The 21,402-nt window shown below is 49.8% G+C and overlaps 1 protein-coding gene across 1 annotated transcript; it reads left to right on the forward strand.

Annotated features, from left to right (window-relative positions):
• The first annotated feature begins 14,578 nt into the window (after positions 1-14,578).
• LOC125543894 (coatomer subunit beta-2) lies at positions 14,579-21,356 on the forward strand. The gene is made up of 4 exons (XM_048707391.2): positions 14,579-16,731; positions 17,510-18,019; positions 20,622-20,707; positions 20,803-21,356. Exons 1-4 carry the CDS (start codon positions 14,680-14,682, stop codon positions 21,005-21,007), a joined length of 2,853 nt encoding a protein of 950 aa, XP_048563348.2. The 5' UTR covers positions 14,579-14,679; the 3' UTR covers positions 21,008-21,356.
• Positions 21,357-21,402: the final 46 nt, after the last annotated feature.

The following is a 21,402-nucleotide window of genomic DNA, read 5'->3' on the forward strand; positions in this document are numbered from 1 at the left end:
CGTGAAGACAAGCTGGCGGCGATCAAGGTCGCCAACACCAAAAGGCATGACTTCCAGTCCTTTATGGTGACTTTCATCGCTGCTGCCACTAGGATCGCAGATGGGATCAACTTGGACGAGTTCGTCGAACCAGCCAGCCCTCCTCCTGCCGAGTGAACAAACTTGCGAGATTTGAATCTGTCTTAAATTTGCCTCGGAATGCCGAGTGATTGCTATAACCGTTAAACTCCTTTGGGCTTGATGCTCGAATACTTTTGATTTGATGCTTGGAACTTTAGAATTTATCCGAATTGCTTTTGAGGTCTGCTCCATTGTATATGTGGCGTAGCTCAGAGGAGAAGGCTACAGTCGACCTGCGCTTCGCCGTCCTTGCGGACAAGGATGGAGCGTACGTTGTAGTTGTGGCGTAGCTCGGAGAAGAGGGCCGCGGTCGACCCGCGCCTCGTCGTCCTTGCGGACAAGGATGGAGCGTATGTTGTACTTGTGGCGTAGCTCGGAGAAGAGGGCCGCGGTCGACCCGTGCCTCGTCGTCCTTGCGGACAAGGATGGAGCGTACGTTGTACTTGTGGCGTAGCTCGGAGAAGAGGGTCACGGTCGACCCGCGCCTCGTCGTCCTTGTGGACAAGGACGGAGCGTACGTTGTACTTGTGGCATAGCTCGGAGAAGAGGGCCGCGGTCGACCCGTGCCTCGTCGTCCTTGCGGACAAGGATGGAGCGCACGTTGTACTTGTGGCGTAGCTCGGAGAAGAGGGCCGCGGTCGACCCGCGCCTCGTCGTCCTTGCGGACAAGGATGGAGCGTACGTTGTACTTGTGGCGTAGCTTAGAGAAGAGGGCCGTGGTCGACCCGCGCCTCGTCGTCCTTGTGGACAAGGATGGAGCGTACGTTGTACTTGTAGCGTAGCTCGGAGAAGAGGGCCGTGGTCGACCTGCACCTCGTCGTCCTTTCGGACAAGGATTTTATAAACTTAGGTGAGTGCTGGACTGTGCTAAGCCTCCCGAGTGGGAGGATTGCTCACCACTTGGTAGGATTTTACAAACTTAGACGAGTACTCGACTGCAGCTAAGCCCCCGAGTGGGAGGATCGCTCACCACTCGGTAGGATTCAACAAACTTAGGCGAGTACTGGACTGCAGCTAAGCCCCCGAGTGGGAGGACCGCTCACCACTCTGTAGGATTTTACAAACTTAGGCGAGTACTGGACTGCAGCTAAGCCCCCGAGTGGGAGGACCGCTCACCACTCGGTAGGATTTTACAAACTTAGGCGAGTACTGGACTGCACCTAAGCCCCCGAGTGGGAGGATTGCTCACCACTCGGTAGGATTTTACAAACTTAGGCGAGTACTGGACTGCACCTAAGCCCCCGAGTGGGAGGATTGCTCACCACTCGGTAGGATTTTACAAACTTAGGGGAGTACTGGACTGCAGCTAAGCTCCCGAGTGGGAGGATTGCTCACCACTCGGTAGGATTTTACAAACTTAGGAGAGTACTGGACTGCAGCTAAGCCCCCGAGTGGGAGGATTGCTCACCACTCGGTAGGATTTTACAAACTTAGGCGAGTACTGGACTGCAGCTAAGCCCCCGAGTGGGAGGATTGCTCACCACTCGGTAGGATTTAACAAACTTAGGCGAGTACTGCACTGCAGCTAAGCCCCCGAGTGGGAGGATTGCTCACCACTCGGTAGGATTTTACAAACTTAGGCGAGTACTGGACTGCAGCTAAGCCCCCGAGTGGGAGGATTGCTCACCACTCGGTAGGATTTTACAAACTTAGGCGAGTACTGGACTGCAGCTAAGCCCTCGAGTGGGAGGATTGCTCACCACTCGGTAGGATTTTACAAACTTAGGCGAGTACTGGACTGCAGCTAAACCCCCGAGTGGGAGGATTGCTCACCACTCGGTAGGATTTTACAAACTTAGGCGAGTACTGGACTGCAGCTAAGCCCCCGAGTGGGAGGATTGCTCACCACTTGGTAGGATTTTACAAACTTAGGCGAGTACTGGACTGCAGCTAAGCCCCTGAGTGGGAGGATTGCTCACCACTCGGTAGGATTTTACAAACTTAGGCGGCTAAGCCCCCAAGTGGGAGGATTGCTCACCACTCGGTAGGATTTTCTTTCGAGCTTAGGCGAAACGGATTCGCGGCTAAGCCTCCCGAGTGAGAGGCTTGCTCATCACTCGGTAGGATTTTCTTTCGAACTTAGGTGAAACGGATTCGCGGCTAAGCTCACCCACTGGGGGATTTTAGAGGTAAGTAAAAACAACAACAATCGTGCGTCAAGACTGAAAATCTCTTGTCTTTGATGAACAAATTACAAAGGTACTTCTTATTACATTTTATTCAAACAAGTGCTTAAGTGTAAAAGGGGTGAAGAAGCTCCGCGTTCCAAGCCCGTGGCTCGTCCTTCTGATGCTCAACGCTGTAAAGATGGTATGCTCCATTGTGGAGAACTTTTGCGACGATGAAGGGGCCTTCCCAAGCCGGGGCAAGCTTGTATGGTTTCTGTTGATCCACTCGAAGAACCAGGTCTCCTTCTTGAAAGGTTTGACCCCTCACGTTTCTGGCGTGGAATCGACGCAAGTCTTGCTGATAAATGGTCGACCGAATCAAGGCCATCTCTCTTTCCTCCTCTAAGAGGTCGACTGAATCCTGCCGGGCCTGCTCTGCTTCCTCTTCGGAGAAGAGCTCGACTCGGGGTGCGTTGTGGAGCATGTCACTTGGGAGAACAGCTTCGGCTCCATAGACCAAAAAGAAAGGAGTTCGTCCAGTCGATCGATTGGGAGTTGTCCTCAAACCCCAAAGAACTGACGTCCATCGACCCAAGCGCCTGCTGCATGTTTGAGATCATGCATCAGTCGGGGTTTTAGTCCTTTGAGAATTAGGCCATTCGCTCTTTCTGCTTATCCATTCGACTGCGGGTGAGCGACTGAAGCATAGTCGACTCGTGTGCCTTGAGAAGCGCAGAAAGCTCTAAACTCATCAGAAGCGCAGAAAGTTCCTTTCTGAGGATGTACGCAATGTACGGCACTGTCCAGTCGGGAGTAATGACCAGAACCTCCATGATTAGGTCGACCACGGCTGGGACCTCAACTTCAGTCGGATCTGTGGCGCTCTTAGGCTGTGGGGGCTCTTCAGTAAAAGGATCTTCTTGAACTATCAATGTGTGAATATGTTCCAAAAACACATTGCTGGGAATGGCTTCTCTCTTGGAACCTATCTTTGCCAAGTCATCGGCTGCTTGATTTTTCAGACGGGGTATGTGATGGATCTCTAACCCCTCAAACTTCTTTTCCAACTTCCTCACCGCATTGCAGTAACCAGTCATGGCTGGGCTTCTAACGCCCCATTCTTTCATCACTTGATTGACCATCAAATCTGAGTCGCCATAAACCATAAGGCGACGGACGTTGAGTGAAATGGCCATACATAACCCATATAGGAGTGCTTCATATTCTACTTCATTATTGGAGGAATCAAAGTGAATCTGGAGGACGTATCTGAGCTTGTCTCCTCGGGGGGATACCAGTACCACCCCAGCACTGGACCCATTCAGCATTTTGGACCCATCAAAGAACATGGTCCAGTGCTCCGGGTGAACTTGAGTCGGCAGTTGCTGTTCGATCCACTCGGCGAGGAAATCTGCTATCGCTTGGGACTTGATAGCTTTCTTTGCCTCAAACTTGACATCTAAGGGAAGGTGTTCAATTGCCCACTTTGCCACTCGACCAGTTGCATCTCTGTTGTGCAGAATCTCCGACAATGGAGCATCGCTGACGACTGTAACAGAGTGATCAGAGAAATAGTGTGCAACCTTCTTTGTGGTCATGTAAATCCCATAAACAAGCTTCTAATAGTGTGGATATCTTTGCTTTGACGGAGTCAGAACTTCAGAAATATAATAAACCAGGCGCTGAACTTTATAAGCTTTTCCCTCTTCTTTCCGCTCGACCACAAGTACTGTACTGACGACTTGTCCAGTGGCTGCTATATAAAGCAGTAAAGGCTCTTTGCTGATTGGGGCAGCAAGCACCGGCTGGGTGGAAAGCAGGGCTTTTAGCTCTGCAAATGTTGCATCAGCTTCAGGAGTCCACTCGAACTTATCTGATTTCTTCATCAGTCGGTAAAAAGGCAGTTCCTTTTCACTGAGGCGAGAAATGAATCGACTTAGGGCGGCCAAACAACCAGTAAGCTTCTAGACATCATGAACATGCACAGGGCGTTTCATCCGGAGTATAGCACCCACTTTCTTTGGGTTAGCATCGATCCCTCGTTCGGAAATGAGAAAACCGAGTAATTTTCCGCCTGGAACTCCAAATGTGCACTTTGATGGATTAAGCTTGATATCATACCTTCTGAGGTTGGCAAAGGTTTCAGCAAGGTCAGTCAGTAGATCAGAACCTTTACGTGACTTGACCATAATGTCATCCATGTGTGCTTCCACATTCCGACTGATCTGAGCGAGCAGGCACTTCTGAATCATCCGCATGAATGTGCCTCCAGCGTTCTTCAAACCGAATGGCATAGTGACATAACAGAAGCATCCAAATGGGATGATGAAAGCTGTTTTTATCTCGTCGGGTCCGTACAGACGGATCTGGTGGTACCCGGAGTAGGCATCCAAAAAGGACAAACGCTCGCACCCCGCGGTCGAGTCGACTATCTGGTCGATGTGAGGGAGAGGAAAGTGATCTTTCGGGCAGGCCCGATTGATATGTTTGAAGTCGATGCACATGCGAAGTGAGTCGTCCTTCTTTGGGACCATGACAACATTGGGTAACCACTCGGAGTGGTAAATCTCACGGATAAACTCAGCTACCAAAAGCCGAGCCACCTCTTCACCGATTGCCTTCCTCTTCTGGACGGCAGACCATCGAAGATATTCTTTGACTGGTTTCACTTTTGGGTCGACTCGCAAACGGTGCTCAGCCAGTCCCCTGGGAACACCTGGCATGTCCGAAGGTTTCCATGCAAAGATGTCTCAGTTCTCACGGAGGAACTGGGTGAGCGCTTCTTCCTATTTGGAGTCGAGTGTCGTTGAAATGTGAGTCGGAGCAGCATTGGGATCTGTCGGGTGAATGTGAATCGACTTTGTTTCGCCAGACGACTGGAATGCTGAATCCGTGGCGGGCTTCTTGGCTCGCAACAAATCACTCGGATCTGCATTTTTTTGATATTCTTGCAATTCTACTACGGCCATCTGTGCATCGGCGATCTTTGAGCCCTTTTGGAAGCACTCTTCCGCCTTCTTCCGACTACCAGTGATAGTGATCACCCCTTTGGGACCAGGCATCTTCAATTTGAGGTACACGTAACATGGTCAAGCCATAAAAGCGTGCATAAGCCGGCCTGCCCAGAATAGCATGATAGGCACTCTGGAAATCCACAACCTCGAATGTCAACTTTTCTCTGCGGTAATTATTGGAATCACCGAAAACCACGTCGAGGGCAATCTGGCCGAGTGATGCAGCCTTCTTGCCAGGAATGACCCCATGGAAACTCATATTACTTTCACTAAGTCTGGACATCGGAATGCCCATTCCTTTCAACGTCTTTGCATACAGTATGTTCAGGCCACTGCCACCATCCATCAGAACCTTAGTCAGTCGGGTGCCTTCGACTACTGGGTCGACCACAAAAGCTTGCCTCCCAGGGGTGGCTATGTGCGCTGGGTGATCGGACTGGTCGAATGTAATGGCAGTCTGGGACCACTTCAAATAACTGGGTGTCACCGGAGTGACCATGTTCACTTCTCTGTTGATGACTTTCAATCGACTTTTACTCTCAACGTCAGCAAAAATCATCAGAGTGGAATTCACATGGGGATAACCATCGTCATCCTCTTCCTCATCCTCAACCTTGTTTGCTTCTTTCTCCTTTTCCTTGGGATGTTTCTCTCGGAATTGTTGGATTAGGAGTCGACACTGCCGAGTGGTATGCTTCGGGTAAATGAAATTACCCTCTTCATCCTTTTTGGTGTGGATGTGGCATGGCAAATCCAGCACATCATTTCCATCTTGATCTTTTACTTTCTTGGGGTTCCACGGTCCCTTGGGCTTCCCCTTGAACTTTCCTTGAGTCACGGCTAAGGCTTCACCAGGAGCAGCCGGCTCGGCCTTGCGCTTCTGCTTCCGACTGGAGTTTCCTCCTCCGATTTCATGGGCGACTATTTTGTGCTTGCCACTCCGGAGTCGGCCTTCTTCTTCATCGTTGGCATATTTGGTGGCAATTTCCATCATCCGAGTCAGAGTCATATTTCCTGTCTGACCGAATTTCATATTCAACTCCCGATACTTGACGCCTTCTTTAAAGGCACAAATTGCCTGATGATCAGACACATTCTCCACCGTGTGATGCAATGTGATCCATCTCTGGATATAATCCCTCAAAGACTCATTCGGTTTCTGAACTCAACACTGTAATTCGGTCAGCACTACCGGCCGTTTGCAAGTACCTTCGAATGTTCTGACAAATACTCGGGCAAGATCTTCCCAAGTATAAATACTGCTTGGTGCTAACTGATTCAGCCATGCTCTAGCCGAGCCCTCCAGCATCAGAGGAAGGTGTTTCATGGCCACTTCATCATTGCCGCCACCAATCTGGACAGCCACTCGGTAGTCTTCAAGCCAAGTATCAGGCCTGGACTCACCAGTGAACTTACTGACTCCAGTCGCCAACCTGAAATTGGGGGGAATCACTGCAGCCCTGATGGCTCTGCTGAAGCACTCCGGACCTGAGACATGCACCCTGCTGCTGGTTGGTAGATCTCTGTCATGACCCTCTCGGTGAGCTCTGTTTCTGTCGACCAAGCCCTGAACGAGAATAGATCTCGCATTAAAGACTGGCTCTCTGGGGTCGACTGGAATCCCTCGCCCCATACTGTGAGGGCGCCTGCCATCATGTTGCAGAGGCACGTACGACCCACTCCTTGGGGGAGGTGTGGGCACTCGACGACGATCATCGCGATCGACTCGGTGATCATACTGCTCACGGTTTCTGTACTGATCTCGTCGGTCTCCACGTCCCTCACGCCTCAGGGGCGATCTTGGGCTGTGAGCCGACTGAACTGTGTCTGCAACCACGGACCTGCTATGGACCCTATTCCGCGACTGAGATACTGTTGTATTCTGCTCTCCTGCCGTACGGAGCAAAGCTCGGATTTGCACCAAACCTCAACCAGCTTCTGACTGGGAAGGTTAGATCGACTCCGCTATCCGGGCTGCAGCTGCGAGATTCTGGATCGGAGTTCGGTATACCTGAGTCGGAGGCGAAAAGAGTTGACATCGACTGGATTCAGGAGCACGCTGTCAAGCATGCTCGTCGAGTGCGCGCTGGAGATTCTCCAGTCGAGTGCGCTCAGCCAAGTTGGCCAGGCGCGCCTCCTCCAAAGCCTGGGCCTTAGGGGTTTCTCCAACGATAGGAGTGTGAAGTGCATCCATGTTTCGGCGGCGAAGCTCCTCTCTCCGCTGCGAGGAGAGGGGTTCGGGGCGGTACTCTTCATGAATACACGACGGATCGCCGCCCCCATCACCTCCGTCTTCACGGGTGAAGCCAGGAGGACTGCGCGGTCCATTGACCATCAAAACTTCTGCCGCGGGGTCGCTGCTATCGCACTCGGATGCAGTCTCTACGGAGCCAGTCGACAGATCAAACAGACCGTAGAGGGTTTTGTCAGGCTCGATTGCCGTGACTTGAGGGGTGGCCGACTGGCGAGCCACCGCATGCTTCACCCACCGCTGAAGCCTCGATCGACCGGAACATTTGCTCCGGTGGGCCGCAGGGAGGGGGGAAAGCCATAGGAGCCGACCGATACTAGGTCGACGGCTGCCGCAGGAGGACGCCGCGGACGCACGCGCGAAAGTGCGTTGCCCCGCGGACGGGGAGTGCGTCGACATCGAGTGGAGCCTCCTGAAGCCAAGCGGAGTCGTCGGCGACAAACACGAGCGCGCCGAGACGGATCTCGCGGCCCTCAGCCAAACCTCCGCCTGAAACCATGATGAAGGGGATCGGAAAAACTGCAACTTCTCCAAAAAGTCGCTAAGACACCTGCCCCAAGGTGGGCGCCAACTGTCGTGGTTCTACGTATGACAGTAGAATGGGGGGTAGGAATGCAGAGGCAAGATCCTAGCTATGTAGGAGTTGTACACGCGAGTTTTATGAGTTCAGGCCCTTCTCGGAGGAAGTAACAACCCTACGTATCGGAGCCCGGAGGCGGTCGACTGGATTATGCGCGTGTGTGTTACAGGGGGTGCGAACCCTTGTCCCTGAGGAGGGGTGGCTTATATAGAGTTCGCCAGACCCCTCCCGCCCTTAGTTACAAAGGGTTTAAGGTACATAAAGACAGAGACGTTACTGGTAACGCCTGTAATAAAAGTACATAAATGATCATTAAAGCTATGACTTAAGTCCCGACCGTTGCAGAGTGAGTGGCTCTTAGTCTTCTGGTAGTCGAGTGGTTGTTTGTATGGTCGAGTGTCTTCAAAACTGTCGAGTGGAACGTGGCTTTATGGTCGAGTGAACGATAATTTTTCTTTGACTGCTTCTGGTTATTTAAGGGATGTCCTTGGGGAGGGTATCTTGATCAGATCCATGACCCTACTCTAGATACGTGACTTCATTAGTAGCGCCGTTCCACATGAGTACTAGTTCTACTTCTAGTACGTACATGTGTGTGTGTGTTACTGTTCGTATAAAAACACCAAAAGGAGAATATGAGTTACTGAGCCGCCAGGGTTTATACATTTGCCAAAGTCACGAGGGAGCTACTCCTCATGGATGAGTTGAAGCCTGTATATGGGCAACCAAACCAAACATATGCATCTGGCAATAAGGCATCAAGTATTCACCTGGAAGATCAAGTCAAAAGGTCAACTATATTGTCAGGATGTGTGCATTGGCAGTTTTTTGATGGAACGATCACATACATGACTACTGTCAGAGAAGATGCTAGCCGTACCCGGGATGGATTTAATATTGATCAGTGTATACATACCAAGAATTGCGAGCATCTACGACCCGCCCGCGGTTGACTTCAGCTTTACCACAATGATCATCAAATTCTGCTGTGGATAATTTCCGGCAAAACGTATCAGGTGAAATTAATCCGGCATATTTTCATTGATACATCTTTCTTTTAAGAACAATTACTTGGTCTATGATATTTTTTCACAGGACCATTATTCCTTTCAAAAAGGTGTTGCAAAAGGGGCGTGAGCAAATATTATTTTTGCACTAGCGCTCATCCTGCAAAGGTTGCTATCCCCGCTACATGAATACACGTGATTAACTTATTGTCCGCCCCCACGGCCGATTCTCCCGCCCGCACCGGTTTACAATGCCGCGGTCGACTCTCCCGTCCACACCGGTTTAAAATGCCACGGCCGACAGATCTGTCAGCACCCGCGGCCGACTCGGCCATGATTGATTTCAGTTTCACCATGGTGATCATTAACTATCGGTGGTTTGATGAATTGCTATGATTGATTTAATTTTCTTGTGGTTATGTTGCTGTCCTTTGGTGCCCATCATATGATTGCGCGCGTGGATCACACCATAGGGTTAGTTGTATGTTGATAGGACTATGTATTGGAGGGCAAGAGTGATAGAAGCTTCAACCTAGCATAGAAATTGATACATATGGGATTGAAGGGGGACCAATATACCTTAATGCTATGGTTGGGTTTTACCTTAATGAACATTAGTAGTTGCGGATGCTTGCTAATAGTTCCAATCATAAGTGCATAGAATTCCAAGTCAGGGATGACATGCTAGCAGTGGCCTCTCCCACATAATACTTGCTATCGGTCTAGTAAAGTAGTCAATTGCTTAGGGGCAATTTCACAACTCCTACCACCACTTTTCCACACTCGCTATATTTACTTTATTGTTTCTTTATCTAAACAACGCCTACTTTTTATTTACGTACTCTTTATTATCTTGCAAACCTATCCAACAACACCTACAAAGTACTTCTAGTTTCATACTTGTTCTAAGTAAAGCGAACGTCAAGCGTGCGTAAAGTTGTATCGGTGGTCGATAGAACTTGAGGGAATATTTGTTCTACCTTTAGCTCCTCGTTGGGTTCGACACTCTTACTTATCGAAAACTGTTGCGATTCCCTATACTTGTGGGTTATCACAATCTCGCCGATAGTAAAGTCGTGGATCCACCTGTCCTTCCAGAATAGGATTTTGTCCCCAACTCCCAGTGTGATCTTGATGAGGTTGTTAAACACGAGCTTGGCCTCCTTGTCTTCTACCATTGGAATACCCTGCCATGGCCTAGAGAGATCCGATCTGCGTAACCACTCCCATCTAACGCGCAAGGCAATAGTCTTCAATCGGAGATCCTTCACTCCCAGCCCACGAAGGGATGTGGGAGACACACCGTGTCCCAAGCAACAGAGCACACACCACCATTGACCTTCTCCTTCCCTGCCCAAAATAAGGTGCGCATCCAAGTGTTAATCTGCTCGAACACCCAAAGCGGGGCGTTGAGGACCAGTAGCTGGTGTATTGGCTTCACGGAGATCACTGATTTGGCTAAGATCAAACATCACGATCTTTGAATGAGTCTGTGTTGCCAAGCTGGTATGAACTTCCTCACTTGGTCCAGCAGTGGCTGCCAATCCACCCGCGACAGTTTCTTGATGGCCAGCGGGATACCCAGGTACGGCAGGGGAATTCGCCCAATCTATAGTTCAGAATTTTCGTGATTCCGGCTGCATCCACTTCGGTGCCCCTAATGATGGTGGCCGCGGATTTATTGTAGTTGATTCTAAGGCCCGAGGCACCTACGAAAATGTCTAGCAGCTCTCGGATGCAAATCAGGTCCGTCCTCTATGGTTTGATGAACATAGCCATGTCGTCGGCATAGACGGACAACCGCTGCAGAGGACTGATTCCACGGAACGAGCTCATTGCCCCTTCGACCGTGGCCTTGCACATGATTGAGGATAGAGCGTCCATGGCTATCACAAATAGCGGGGGGAGATCATGTCCCCCTGCCGCAGTCCTTGGGCATGTGAAATTGATGTTCCTGGAGCCCCGTTCACAATTATTTGGTGCTCGCCTCGGCCAGAAGGGTGGTCACCTAGAACCTCCATTTACTGCCGAACCCCCATGCCCTCAACACCTCCATAAGGAATGGCCAAGATAGGGAGTCGAAGGCCTTAGAGATGTCAAGTTTGAAGAAAATTCTGGGCACCTTGGAGCGTGAATTTTTCGCGCCACTTAACATACCAGCAAATAGTTATCGTGGATGCTCCTGCCTTCGAAGAATGCCGACTGGTTGACGCACACAATCTCATGCATCTTCTTGCGAGCTCTCATCGCTAGCGCCTTGGCAAACAGTTTGGAGAAGCTATGCGGGAGGCTGATCGGTCTGTAATCACCAACATCCATCGCCTTATGCCGTTTTGGGGATAAGCACGATATGCGCTTTGTTTAATTTGCCAAAACCCCGCCCATCGCCAACGAAGAGCTTGAGTAGGGCTGCCATGATATCATTCTTTATCACATGCCAAGCTTTGTGGTAAAATATTCCAATGAATACGTCCGGTCAGGGAGCTCTATCCGGAGGTAGTTCTTTGATGACTTGCCAGATTTCGTTTTCTGTGAAGATCTCCTGAAGCTCAGTGAGGTCAAGTTGGGACATGCCCAAGTAATCTAGATCAAGAGTGTGATCCCGCGCAGTTGCCTTGCCCAGCAGGTTGTCGTAAGCCTCCAAGAAAACCTCCACAATTCTACCTTGCTTAGTAATGATCTCCGAGTCGTGTCGTACTTTAGGAATGAAGTTTTTAGTTCTTCGACCATTGGCCACTGCCTGGAACAGTTATGTGTTCACATCTCCCTCTTTGAGCCATTTGACGTGTGAATGTTGTCGATCGATAGTCCTTTCTAGTGACGACAATCCGAGGAGCGCTAACTTGAGGGGTCTCCTTAGCCATAGTTCCTGACCAGTAAGATGCTAAACTTCTTGTGTTTGGTCGAGCCTAAGTATCACCAAGTTCACCACCGCCATCAATGTCTTGATGTTTCCAACCTTGCATTGACCCCACGCTTGGAAGAACTTCGTCGTGTTTCTAAAAAGAGCGTCTAGCCTTTTGAAAGGTTCGACAATGTCGCTATCACATTGTCATGCCTCTCGGAGGGCCTCCTCAAAGCCTTCCACGCAAGAATGAAATTTTATTTTTAACTCGTACCCATTAGAGCATCTCCAATGGACGGTCCATATATATAAATAACTAACTTTTGGAGCTTCGAGAGAAAAAAACGTTGCTCCAACAAATGGTCCATATGTAAAAAAATTACATCACCGCCACCTGGAGATGTAAAATTGAAAACTTCGTGATGCAAATTTACATCATGAGATACAAGTGATGTAAAACCGCGCTGCCCGCGAAACGACCAATCGCTAGTTCATTTGCCTTCTCGCCCGCGACCCGCCCGTCCGCCGCCCCCCGCCCCCCGCCCTAGCCAGTTGCCACCGCGTCGACGGTTCCTACAAAGGCGACTAAGGCACGAGGCGGAGGAAAACGACCGGCGAATCGTGGCCGGAACCCGGCCGAAAGTGCGGCTCCACCAGCCAAAATCTCGAAGGCAACCGCGGTGGCTCGGGCCGCCGACTCGTAGCCACGGCCGGCGGCGCCCTCGAGCAGCCAAGGAGCCGTTACTTCACCTCTGCCGCTGCCACCGCCGGCCGTGGAGGAAGATGTGGCCACGCCGACGGCCACCGCCTCCAACATGTTCGATGATATGTCACAAAGGTAAAAAATTATATTTTGTGCTCTCGTTTGTTGTTTCAAATTGAATGTGATGTTGAATGTTTGTATTAGTCTTGATGATGAAGCTTGTTTGCACGTGACAAATGTGGCAAATGATGATTATTTGTCGCACGAGTATGTGTCACAAGAATATGAAACCCAATGAAGGTGCTTTCGGTCGTGCTCTCGGCAACAATACTTCACCGCTCCACAACGTCGACAAAGAAGCCGGTGATGATGATGATCGTACCACGGTTCACAACGATGGTGGTGTTAATGACCCGCATGAATGATATTAATGTGCATTTTTAATTTGTAAGCCGAAAAACTTTGATTGGGACGTTGCACTTTTGGTAGAGGGATTTCAAACTATGATGATGATGATGCACTTTTGTTATGATTTGAACTATGATGATGATGAACTTTATTTCAAATTTTAAGTGATATTTGAGTGCAAAACCACGGCTGTACAATGGTTAAACAACAACCGCGTGGTCGCCGGCCGGTTTTACATCTTTGTTTTGGATCATCTGTTGGAGTTGCTCTTTTATTTACATCTCCGTTTTGGACCATCTGATGGAGTTGAGCCTTTTTCAGAGTTGTAAAAAGCATTTTTTGATGCTCCAAATTTTTACATCACTGATTTGTAGCACCAAAATATACATCATCTATTGAAGATGTTCTTACATTTCGTTCCATACCAAACTAAACACAGCTGATGGCATAGAAAACAGGAAAAATGGAGGATTCGATGGCCATGACATAGCCAAACCTATGGATTTTTCCAGAGGTCGGACCTCATATATAAATTCCTTTGGAATCAGCACTTTGGGGGCCCAATCCTGAGGAATTTTAATGGCCCAATTCTCTGATCCAAATGTGTTCCATAGGAAATAATCCCGAGGATTGATATCCCGTGAAAATCCTCCAATCCAAAGAAGGCGTAAGGGTGGGAATGAGCTGGCTGCTTTGAGATTGTGATGGCCACGTGTTATGCATCCAGACTAAAAAAACGTGTTGTGCATCCGGATGGGTTAACACTCGCAGCATGTTTGGTTGGGGGTAGTTAGAGCTAGGGAATGGGAATTGAAGGGGTACGAGACTTCAAATCTATTGTTTGGTTAGGGGGATTGGGAATTGATAAGGGAATAGTCATGGGACTTGAGACTCCAACTCCCACCGTTTTATTAACAGGGGAGGGGGTGGGAGTTGGAAGGGAATTGTTTTAGTGAGTCAATCTTAGCCCTTCATCATAACTTACGTTAATTTTCCTTGTCTATTTCCTTGTCAATTCCCACGAACCAAACACGGGAATACAATTTCTCATCAAACTCTCACACATAATTTTCATCATGCGCCAAACAGAGGATTGGGAATAAAACGACTCATCCCATGTCTAATCTCACAGCGTGTTTGGTTCAGGGGAATTAGAGATGGGGAATGGGAGTTGAGGGGTAAGGAGATTAAAAATCCACTGTTTGATTAGAGGGAATGGGAGTTTAAGTGGGAAAGGGACTGGGAGTTGGGGAAGCCAATTCCCACCGATTTCTTCCCAGGGGGTACCCTGTTAATTCATGAGGAGAGTTTTATCCCACGCCAATTCCCATCATATGTCAAACAAGGGAATGGGAGTAAAAATCTACTTCCCATGCCTAATCCCTTCATAAACATCCTTGTGCAAACTCCCATGCCCAAGTATTTACCAAACAGGCTGTCAATACAACTCCTATATTAAACTCCCATTCCCCTTCCCATTTTTTGCCAAACACGCTGTCGAGAGATTTGGACCCGGTCTCATAGAACCCCCCCCCCCCCCCCTCTCCCGCTCCCAGATCCCGATCCACCTCCGCCGCAGATCCAACCACCAATACCCCACCCGCCATCGCCCTCCGGCGCGGGTGCACGGCAGATCCGGCGCCATGGACAAGCCGTGCACGCTGCTAGTCCACTTCGACAAGGGCTCCGCCGCCATGGCGAATGAGATCAAGGCGGATCTGGAGGGCAGCGACGTCGCCGCCAAGGTCGAGGCCATGAAGCGCGCCGTCATGCTCCTCCTCAATGGCGAGACCCTGCCGACGCTCTTCATCACCGTCGTCCGCTACGTCCTCCCCTCCGAGGACCACACCATCCAGAAGCTTCTGCTCCTCTACCTCGAGATCATTGACAAGCGCGACGCCGCTGGCCGCGTCCTCCCGGAGATGATCCTCATCTGCCAGAATCTCCGCAACAACCTGCAGCACCCCAATGAGTACATCCGGGGCGTCACGCTGCGGTTCCTCTGCCGCCTCTCCGAGCCGGAGGTGCTTGAGCCGCTCGTTCCTTCCATTCTCGAGAATCTCGAGCACCGCCACCACTTCATCCGCCGCCACGCGCTCTCCGCCATCTCGGCAATCTACCGCCTCCCACACGGCGACCAGCTCATCCCTGACGCTCCCGAGCTCGTTGAGCGCGCGCTCGCTTCTGAGCAGGACGCCTCTGCGCGGCGGAACGCTTTCCTCATGCTCTGCCTCTGTGGTCAGGAACGTGCTGTTGCGTACCTATTCTCCAACGCGGAACGTGTTACCGAGTGGCCCGATCTCCTGCAGATGGCCGCCGTAGACCTCATCCGCAAGGTCTGCCGCTCTCCAAACCGTGCCGACAAGGGCAGGTATATCAAGATCATAATATCCCTTCTTTCTTCTCCCAGCACAGCTGTTGTTTATGAGTGTGCTGGGGCGCTGGTGTCGCTCTCCTCGGCGCCCACTGCTGTGCGCGCTGCTGCCAACACATACTGCCAGCTCCTCTCATCGCAGAGTGACAACAATGTCCGGCTCATTCTCCTGGACCGTCTGAATGAGCTGCGCATGGCACACCGGGATGTGATGGTGGATGTAGTGATGGATGTGCTGCGTGCACTTTCCAGCCCGAACTTAGATGTCAAGAGGAAGGTGCTGGATTTAGTGCTCGATCTGCTCACTCCTCGTAATGTGGAGGAGGTGGTGCTTTACCTCAAGAAGGAAGTGGTCAAGACACAATCAGGGGAACTTGAGAAGGGTGGTGAGTACCGCCAGATGCTGGTGCAAGCGATCCATGCATGTGCTGTAGAGTACCCAGAGGTAGCTGGGTCGGTGGTGCACCTCCTCATGGACTTCCTTGGTGACACTAATGTCGCGGCAGCAGTTGATGTTGTTTTGTTTGTGCGTGAGATCATTGAGACTAATCCCAAGCTGCGTGTGTCCATGATCCAGAGACTGAGTGATACCTTTTATCAGATCCGTGCATCCCGTGTCTGTTCAATCGCTCTCTGGATTCTTGGTGAGTACTCCCTGTCATTATCGGAGGTCGAGAGTGCCATTACTACCATCAAGCAGTGCCTTGGGGATCTACCATTGTTCACTCTCTTAGAGGAAGGCGAGACAACTGATTCCTCCAAGCCAACCCAGCCGATGGTGAACTCTGTCACTGTGTCTTCCAGGCGGCCTGTTGTTCTTGCAGATGGCACTTACGCCACACAGAGTGCTGCTACTGAAGCCATTTCGACTCCACCAGTTACTGCTGGATCATTGGCATCGACTCTGAATCTCAGATCACTCATTCTGTCAGGTGATTTCTTCTTGGCTGCAGTTGTTGCCTGTACGCTTACCAAATTGGTATTGAGGCTGGAGGAGGTGCAGCCATCAAAGGCTGAAGCAAACAAGGCTTGTACTGGGGCCTTGCTGGTCATGACGTCCATTCTGCAGCTGGGGCTATCCTCATACCTTCCCCAACCGATTGATAATGATTCATATGACAGGATTGTGCTTTGTGTGCGGCTGCTTTGCAATACTGGTGATGACGTGAGAAAGATTTGGCTGCAGTCATGTAGGCAGAGTTTTGCCAAGATGCTTGCTGAGAAGCAATTCAGGGAGACAGAGGAGATGAAAGCCAAATCACAGATCTCTCATGCCCAGCCAGATGATCTTATTGATTTCTACCACCTGAAGAGCAGAAGGGTAAGAGAAACTTGCTTACTAGTTGTTGCTTTTGCATTATGCAAATTGCAACATTTATCTTTGTCTAATGCATGCTCGCAAGCTAGCCTATAAGCGTTCAATCATTCTGTTCTAAAATGAACAATAAATTCATTACTTGGTGCTTGCATTACAACTCTATTGACATATATTCTCAAGTTACTGCATATTACATGCAATAGGAGCATTATCTTTCGTTCTTGCATCTTGCAACAAACTGTTACATTCTGTGGCTTCTCTCATGACCTTAAATAATTTCTGAAGTTCTAAATAATAGCTGTCGTGGTTTTTCCTGTCCTTCAGTCTTACTAGTATAATTCTGGGACTTTCCCTGTGTAACCAGTTCTTAGATTTTTTTATTTCCACTAGAATCTCGTGGTGTAATATTGTGAATGTTACTTGACTAGTCTATGTTTGCGTTTTGTGCCGTTGCTCAGTTTGAGCAGCCTTGTTATAACATGAAAGGTTTTGGCATGTTTGTTGGATTTGGTTTCTCGTAGATATGTAAGATTAGTCAGATCTTCAGAAGTTTGTATCCTTGGCTAGAAAGCTTTTTTTTGTTTTGATATTTGGGCAGAGGAAAAGCTGGTAATTGTTTCAACAGCATTATGAGCATGTGTAATAGTGATAAACGTGAACCATATTGTTGCTTCAAGAATACGGATGATCTAGTAACCGTCAAAAAAAGAATATGATTTAGTAAAATGCTCTTCTATATCTGTCCCTTCTGTTCTCTAAATTGTCGATTTTTGTTTCCTAGGGCATGAGCCAGCTTGAGTTGGAAGATGAGGTCCAAGATGATTTGAAGGCTGCAACTGGTGGATTCAGTAAGGAAACAGATGATGCAAACAGGCTTAACCGCATTCTTCAGTTGACTGGGTTCAGTGATCCTGTATATGCTGAAGCGTTTGTGACAGTTCATCATTATGATATTGTACTTGATGTTACTGTCATAAACCGTACAAAGGAGACACTTCAGAACCTGTGTTTGGAATTAGCTACAATGGGAGACCTCAAGCTTGTTGACCGCCCTCAGAACTATACGTTGGCTCCTGAGTCAAGCAAGCAAATTCGTGCTAATATCAAGGTTTCTTCCACGGAGACTGGAGTCATATTTGGGAACATAGTCTACGAGACTTCCAATGTGATGGAAAGATCAGTGGTTGTCCTGAATGATATTCACATTGACATCATGGATTATATCTCACCTGCTACATGTGCAGATGTTACTTTCCGGAACATGTGGGCAGAATTTGAGTGGGAAAACAAGGTAATTGGCTTCTTTCTACAATTCAGTCATTGCAAAACCTTTTTGCAAGATGTTTTCCTTTCCAATTGCAAAATGTCTAGCTGAAGCTGTTAAATCTTTTAAAAGTATGCTCAATCAGACTTCTTACTTTTCAGTTTGGTTCATGATGTTTGTCTAGTTTTGCTTTGGAAACTGTTTGGAATAAGGGTACTGTTGTCATTGCACCTGGTTGATATGCAATTCTATGTACCTATAAATAGTTGATCCACACTAACTTTAATTCTCTCACCATGCAACTATGCGAACCCACCAATGCCACCATACATGGTAAAAGACCCACATTTAACATACACCATGCATGCTACTCATATTAAATAAGTATTCTACAACTAACTTGTATGCATTTTTGTTAGAGTACGTAATGGGCCTAATGGCCTGGGCTGCCAGTATAGCCTGTTAGTCTTAGGGTTAATTAGAGATAAGGGTCGCTTGCTTAGGGGTCAAGCAAGCCTTGCTTGGGAGTCAAGTAAACCTCTCTATATAAAGAGAGGAGATGCATCAATCTATTCAAGCAAGGATTAAGAAGGAAATCCCTTCCCTCTTGCCCGGCCGTGGGCAAAAAGGCCCCCGACCGGCCCTCTCGCGCCCTCCTTCTAGCAGTGCCATAACAATTTGGTATCAGAGCTGCCGCACTAGGCGGCCACTGCCGCTGCAGCTGCCATCCACCACCACCACCGCCCCGCCCTGGCTGCAGTGGCAGCCGCCGCTCCTGGCGGCCTCCGCCGCGCCCGGCGCTCCGCCACAGCAGCCACTGCTGCTGCCCCAGGGCGTCCCCCCGCGCTTGCCGGGCCGCTGCAGCAGCCGCTGCAGCTGCCATCCACCGCCACCACCGCCCCGCCCTGGCTGCAGTGGCAGCCGCCACTCCTGGCGGCCTCCGCCGCGCCCGGCGCTCCGCCGCAGCAGCCGCCCGCTGCTGCCCCAGGGCGTCCCCGCCGCCTCGCCAGGCTGCTGCAGCTGCCGCTGCAGCTGCCATCCATCACCACCACCGCCGCGCCCTGGCTGCAGTGGCAGCCGCCGCTCCTGGCGGCCTCCGCCGCGCCCGGCGCTCCCCTGCAGCAGCCACTGTCGGTCAGCTCCGGCCCCGCATCGACCGCGCCGGCGGGAGTCCCGATCCACCAGATCATGTTCCTGCCGTCGCCATCACCGCTTCCCCAGGGCGTCCCTATTCAGCAGATCAAGTTCCCGCCGTCGTCGTCACCGCTTCCGGCTTGGATCACTGCCCGCCACGTGTCGGCGGCAGTGAGGCTACAGGCTGCTGCGTGCGGCCTCCTAGCGTGTCGGCGTGTGCGGGAGATGCGTGGTCTGCAGCTGCCGCTCCTCCAAATTGCCCTTCGCCGCGCAAAGGACCTCGATCTCGTCCATTGCGTCGGGGATCTTGGGCATACGGTTTCCCCCACGGGCGGCGGGCATGCCGTTTTTCCTGCGGGCAGCGACCTCAAAGTCTACGACATCGGCGGTGGGGGGGGGGGGGTCCTCGTCATTCTCCATCGCAAGTCCACCACTCTTCCCTGTGCGGTGCAGACCAATAGCCGTCCGGCGGGGAGAAGGCAGGGTGTCACCGACAGGAGCACACCGCGTAGCACCACTGCATTCCGCCGCCGGCCGCCGCGAGGGCGCTTCTGTTGGTCGCTCTTGCGACCACTTCCAGGTGGCCATACACATGCACTCCTTTTGTCCAGGTGGTGTCCATGGGATCTAGGTGGCTGTACACATGCACGTCCGACATGCGGATGGTGTCCACTTTCTGTTAAGGGGTCCAAAATAAAGCGTCCCAGTCCATTTCAGGTTGAGAGTAATAAAACAAGCCGAGATGTAAAAGGCTTGTTTTTAGGTGTTAGGTTTGTGTTGCGTCGAGTCATGGTTATAAGTTGGTTAGGCTGCAGCTCGAGGACAAGCTGCATGTCCAGGTGGGGTGTAGTGTTAGAGTACGTAATGGGCCTAATGGCCTGGGCTGCCGGTATAGCCCGTTAGTCTTAGGGTTAATTAGAGATAAGGGCGCTTGCTTAGGCCTTGTACAATGGAAGGTGCTTAGAGAAATAAACCAGATTTTCCTTAAGCACCGGTGCTTATTTGTACAGGATAGACGCTTAACTAAGCGCCTTTCCTGTAGAAATAGGCACCGGTGCTTCAGAAAAACCCGGTTTATTTTTCTAAGCATCTCTCTAAGCACCTCCCATTGTACAAGGCCTTAGGGGTCAAGTAAGCCTTGCTTGGGAGTCAAGTAAACCTCTTTATATAAAGAGAGGAGATGTATCAATCTATTCAAGCAAGAATTAAGAAGGAAATCCCTTCCCTCTTTGCCCGGCCATGGGCAAAAAGGCCCTCGGCCGGCCCTCTCGCGCCCTTCTTCTAGCAGCGCCATAACAATTTTAGTTTCAGTTCTCATATTGACAATCTAATCATACAACCAAATCTAATCGAAACAATCGCAACCAATTCTCACTGCAATGCATGATGTATCATCTCTAGTTTATTGAGTTGTCTTGTCACACTGCTTCGTGTTGATGAATCTGTTGTTGCTCCTTATTTCAGTTTATATAACAACTATTTCCTTTTTGTCCAGGTTGCCGTTAATACAGTAATTCAAGACGAGAAGGAATTCTTGAATCATGTTATCAAGTCAACAAACATGAAGTGTCTAACACCACCGTAAGTTGCAGTCTTCCATCTTTATTCCAGGCTTTCTCTTCCTTATCTGATTACTGATGGAGTTACCTACTTCTGAAACGGTAACCTGATATCAGGTCTGCGCTTGATGGTGAATGCGGTTTCCTTGCCGCAAATCTTTATGCGAAGAGTGTGTTTGGAGAAGATGCTTTGGTGAACATTAGCATTGAGAAGCAAGTTGATGGCAAGCTCAGCGGTTACATCAGAATAAGGAGCAAGACTCAAGGAATTGCGCTCAGCTTGGGAGACAAGATTACCCTCAAGCAGAAGGGAGGCAGTTAAGCTGTGACACGACCTGTCGCAATTGTCATGTAGGAGATCCACTTTGCCAGTTTCATACCATCGGTACAGTGGGCTAGTAAAGATGTTTTTAATGTACAAAAGATTAAAGAGAGGGATGAGAAGAGGAAGCTCGCAAGGAAATCAGTGTTGAGACTGAAAATGGATCTTCAACTAGTATCCTGGAGAGATGCAATGATATCTCCCAACTCCCTTCCAAGATGAGGCCTTTTTTTTGACAAAAATGGTGGTGTAAGAATAGATGTGAGGTTTGTGTTGTTTATTCATGATATCGGCGGATTGAGATATTGTATTACGGGTCCCTTTTAATGTCTCGTGCTTTTGTCTTTCAGCCTTACATGTTCTACGTTGCCGTACTTTTCTTTCAGTGTTGCATG

The sequence above is a fragment of the Triticum urartu genome, chromosome 3A (genome assembly GCF_056163025.1).
Source record: "Triticum urartu cultivar PI428250 chromosome 3A, HENAU_Tu73, whole genome shotgun sequence".
Classification (NCBI taxonomy): domain Eukaryota; kingdom Viridiplantae; phylum Streptophyta; class Magnoliopsida; order Poales; family Poaceae; genus Triticum; species Triticum urartu.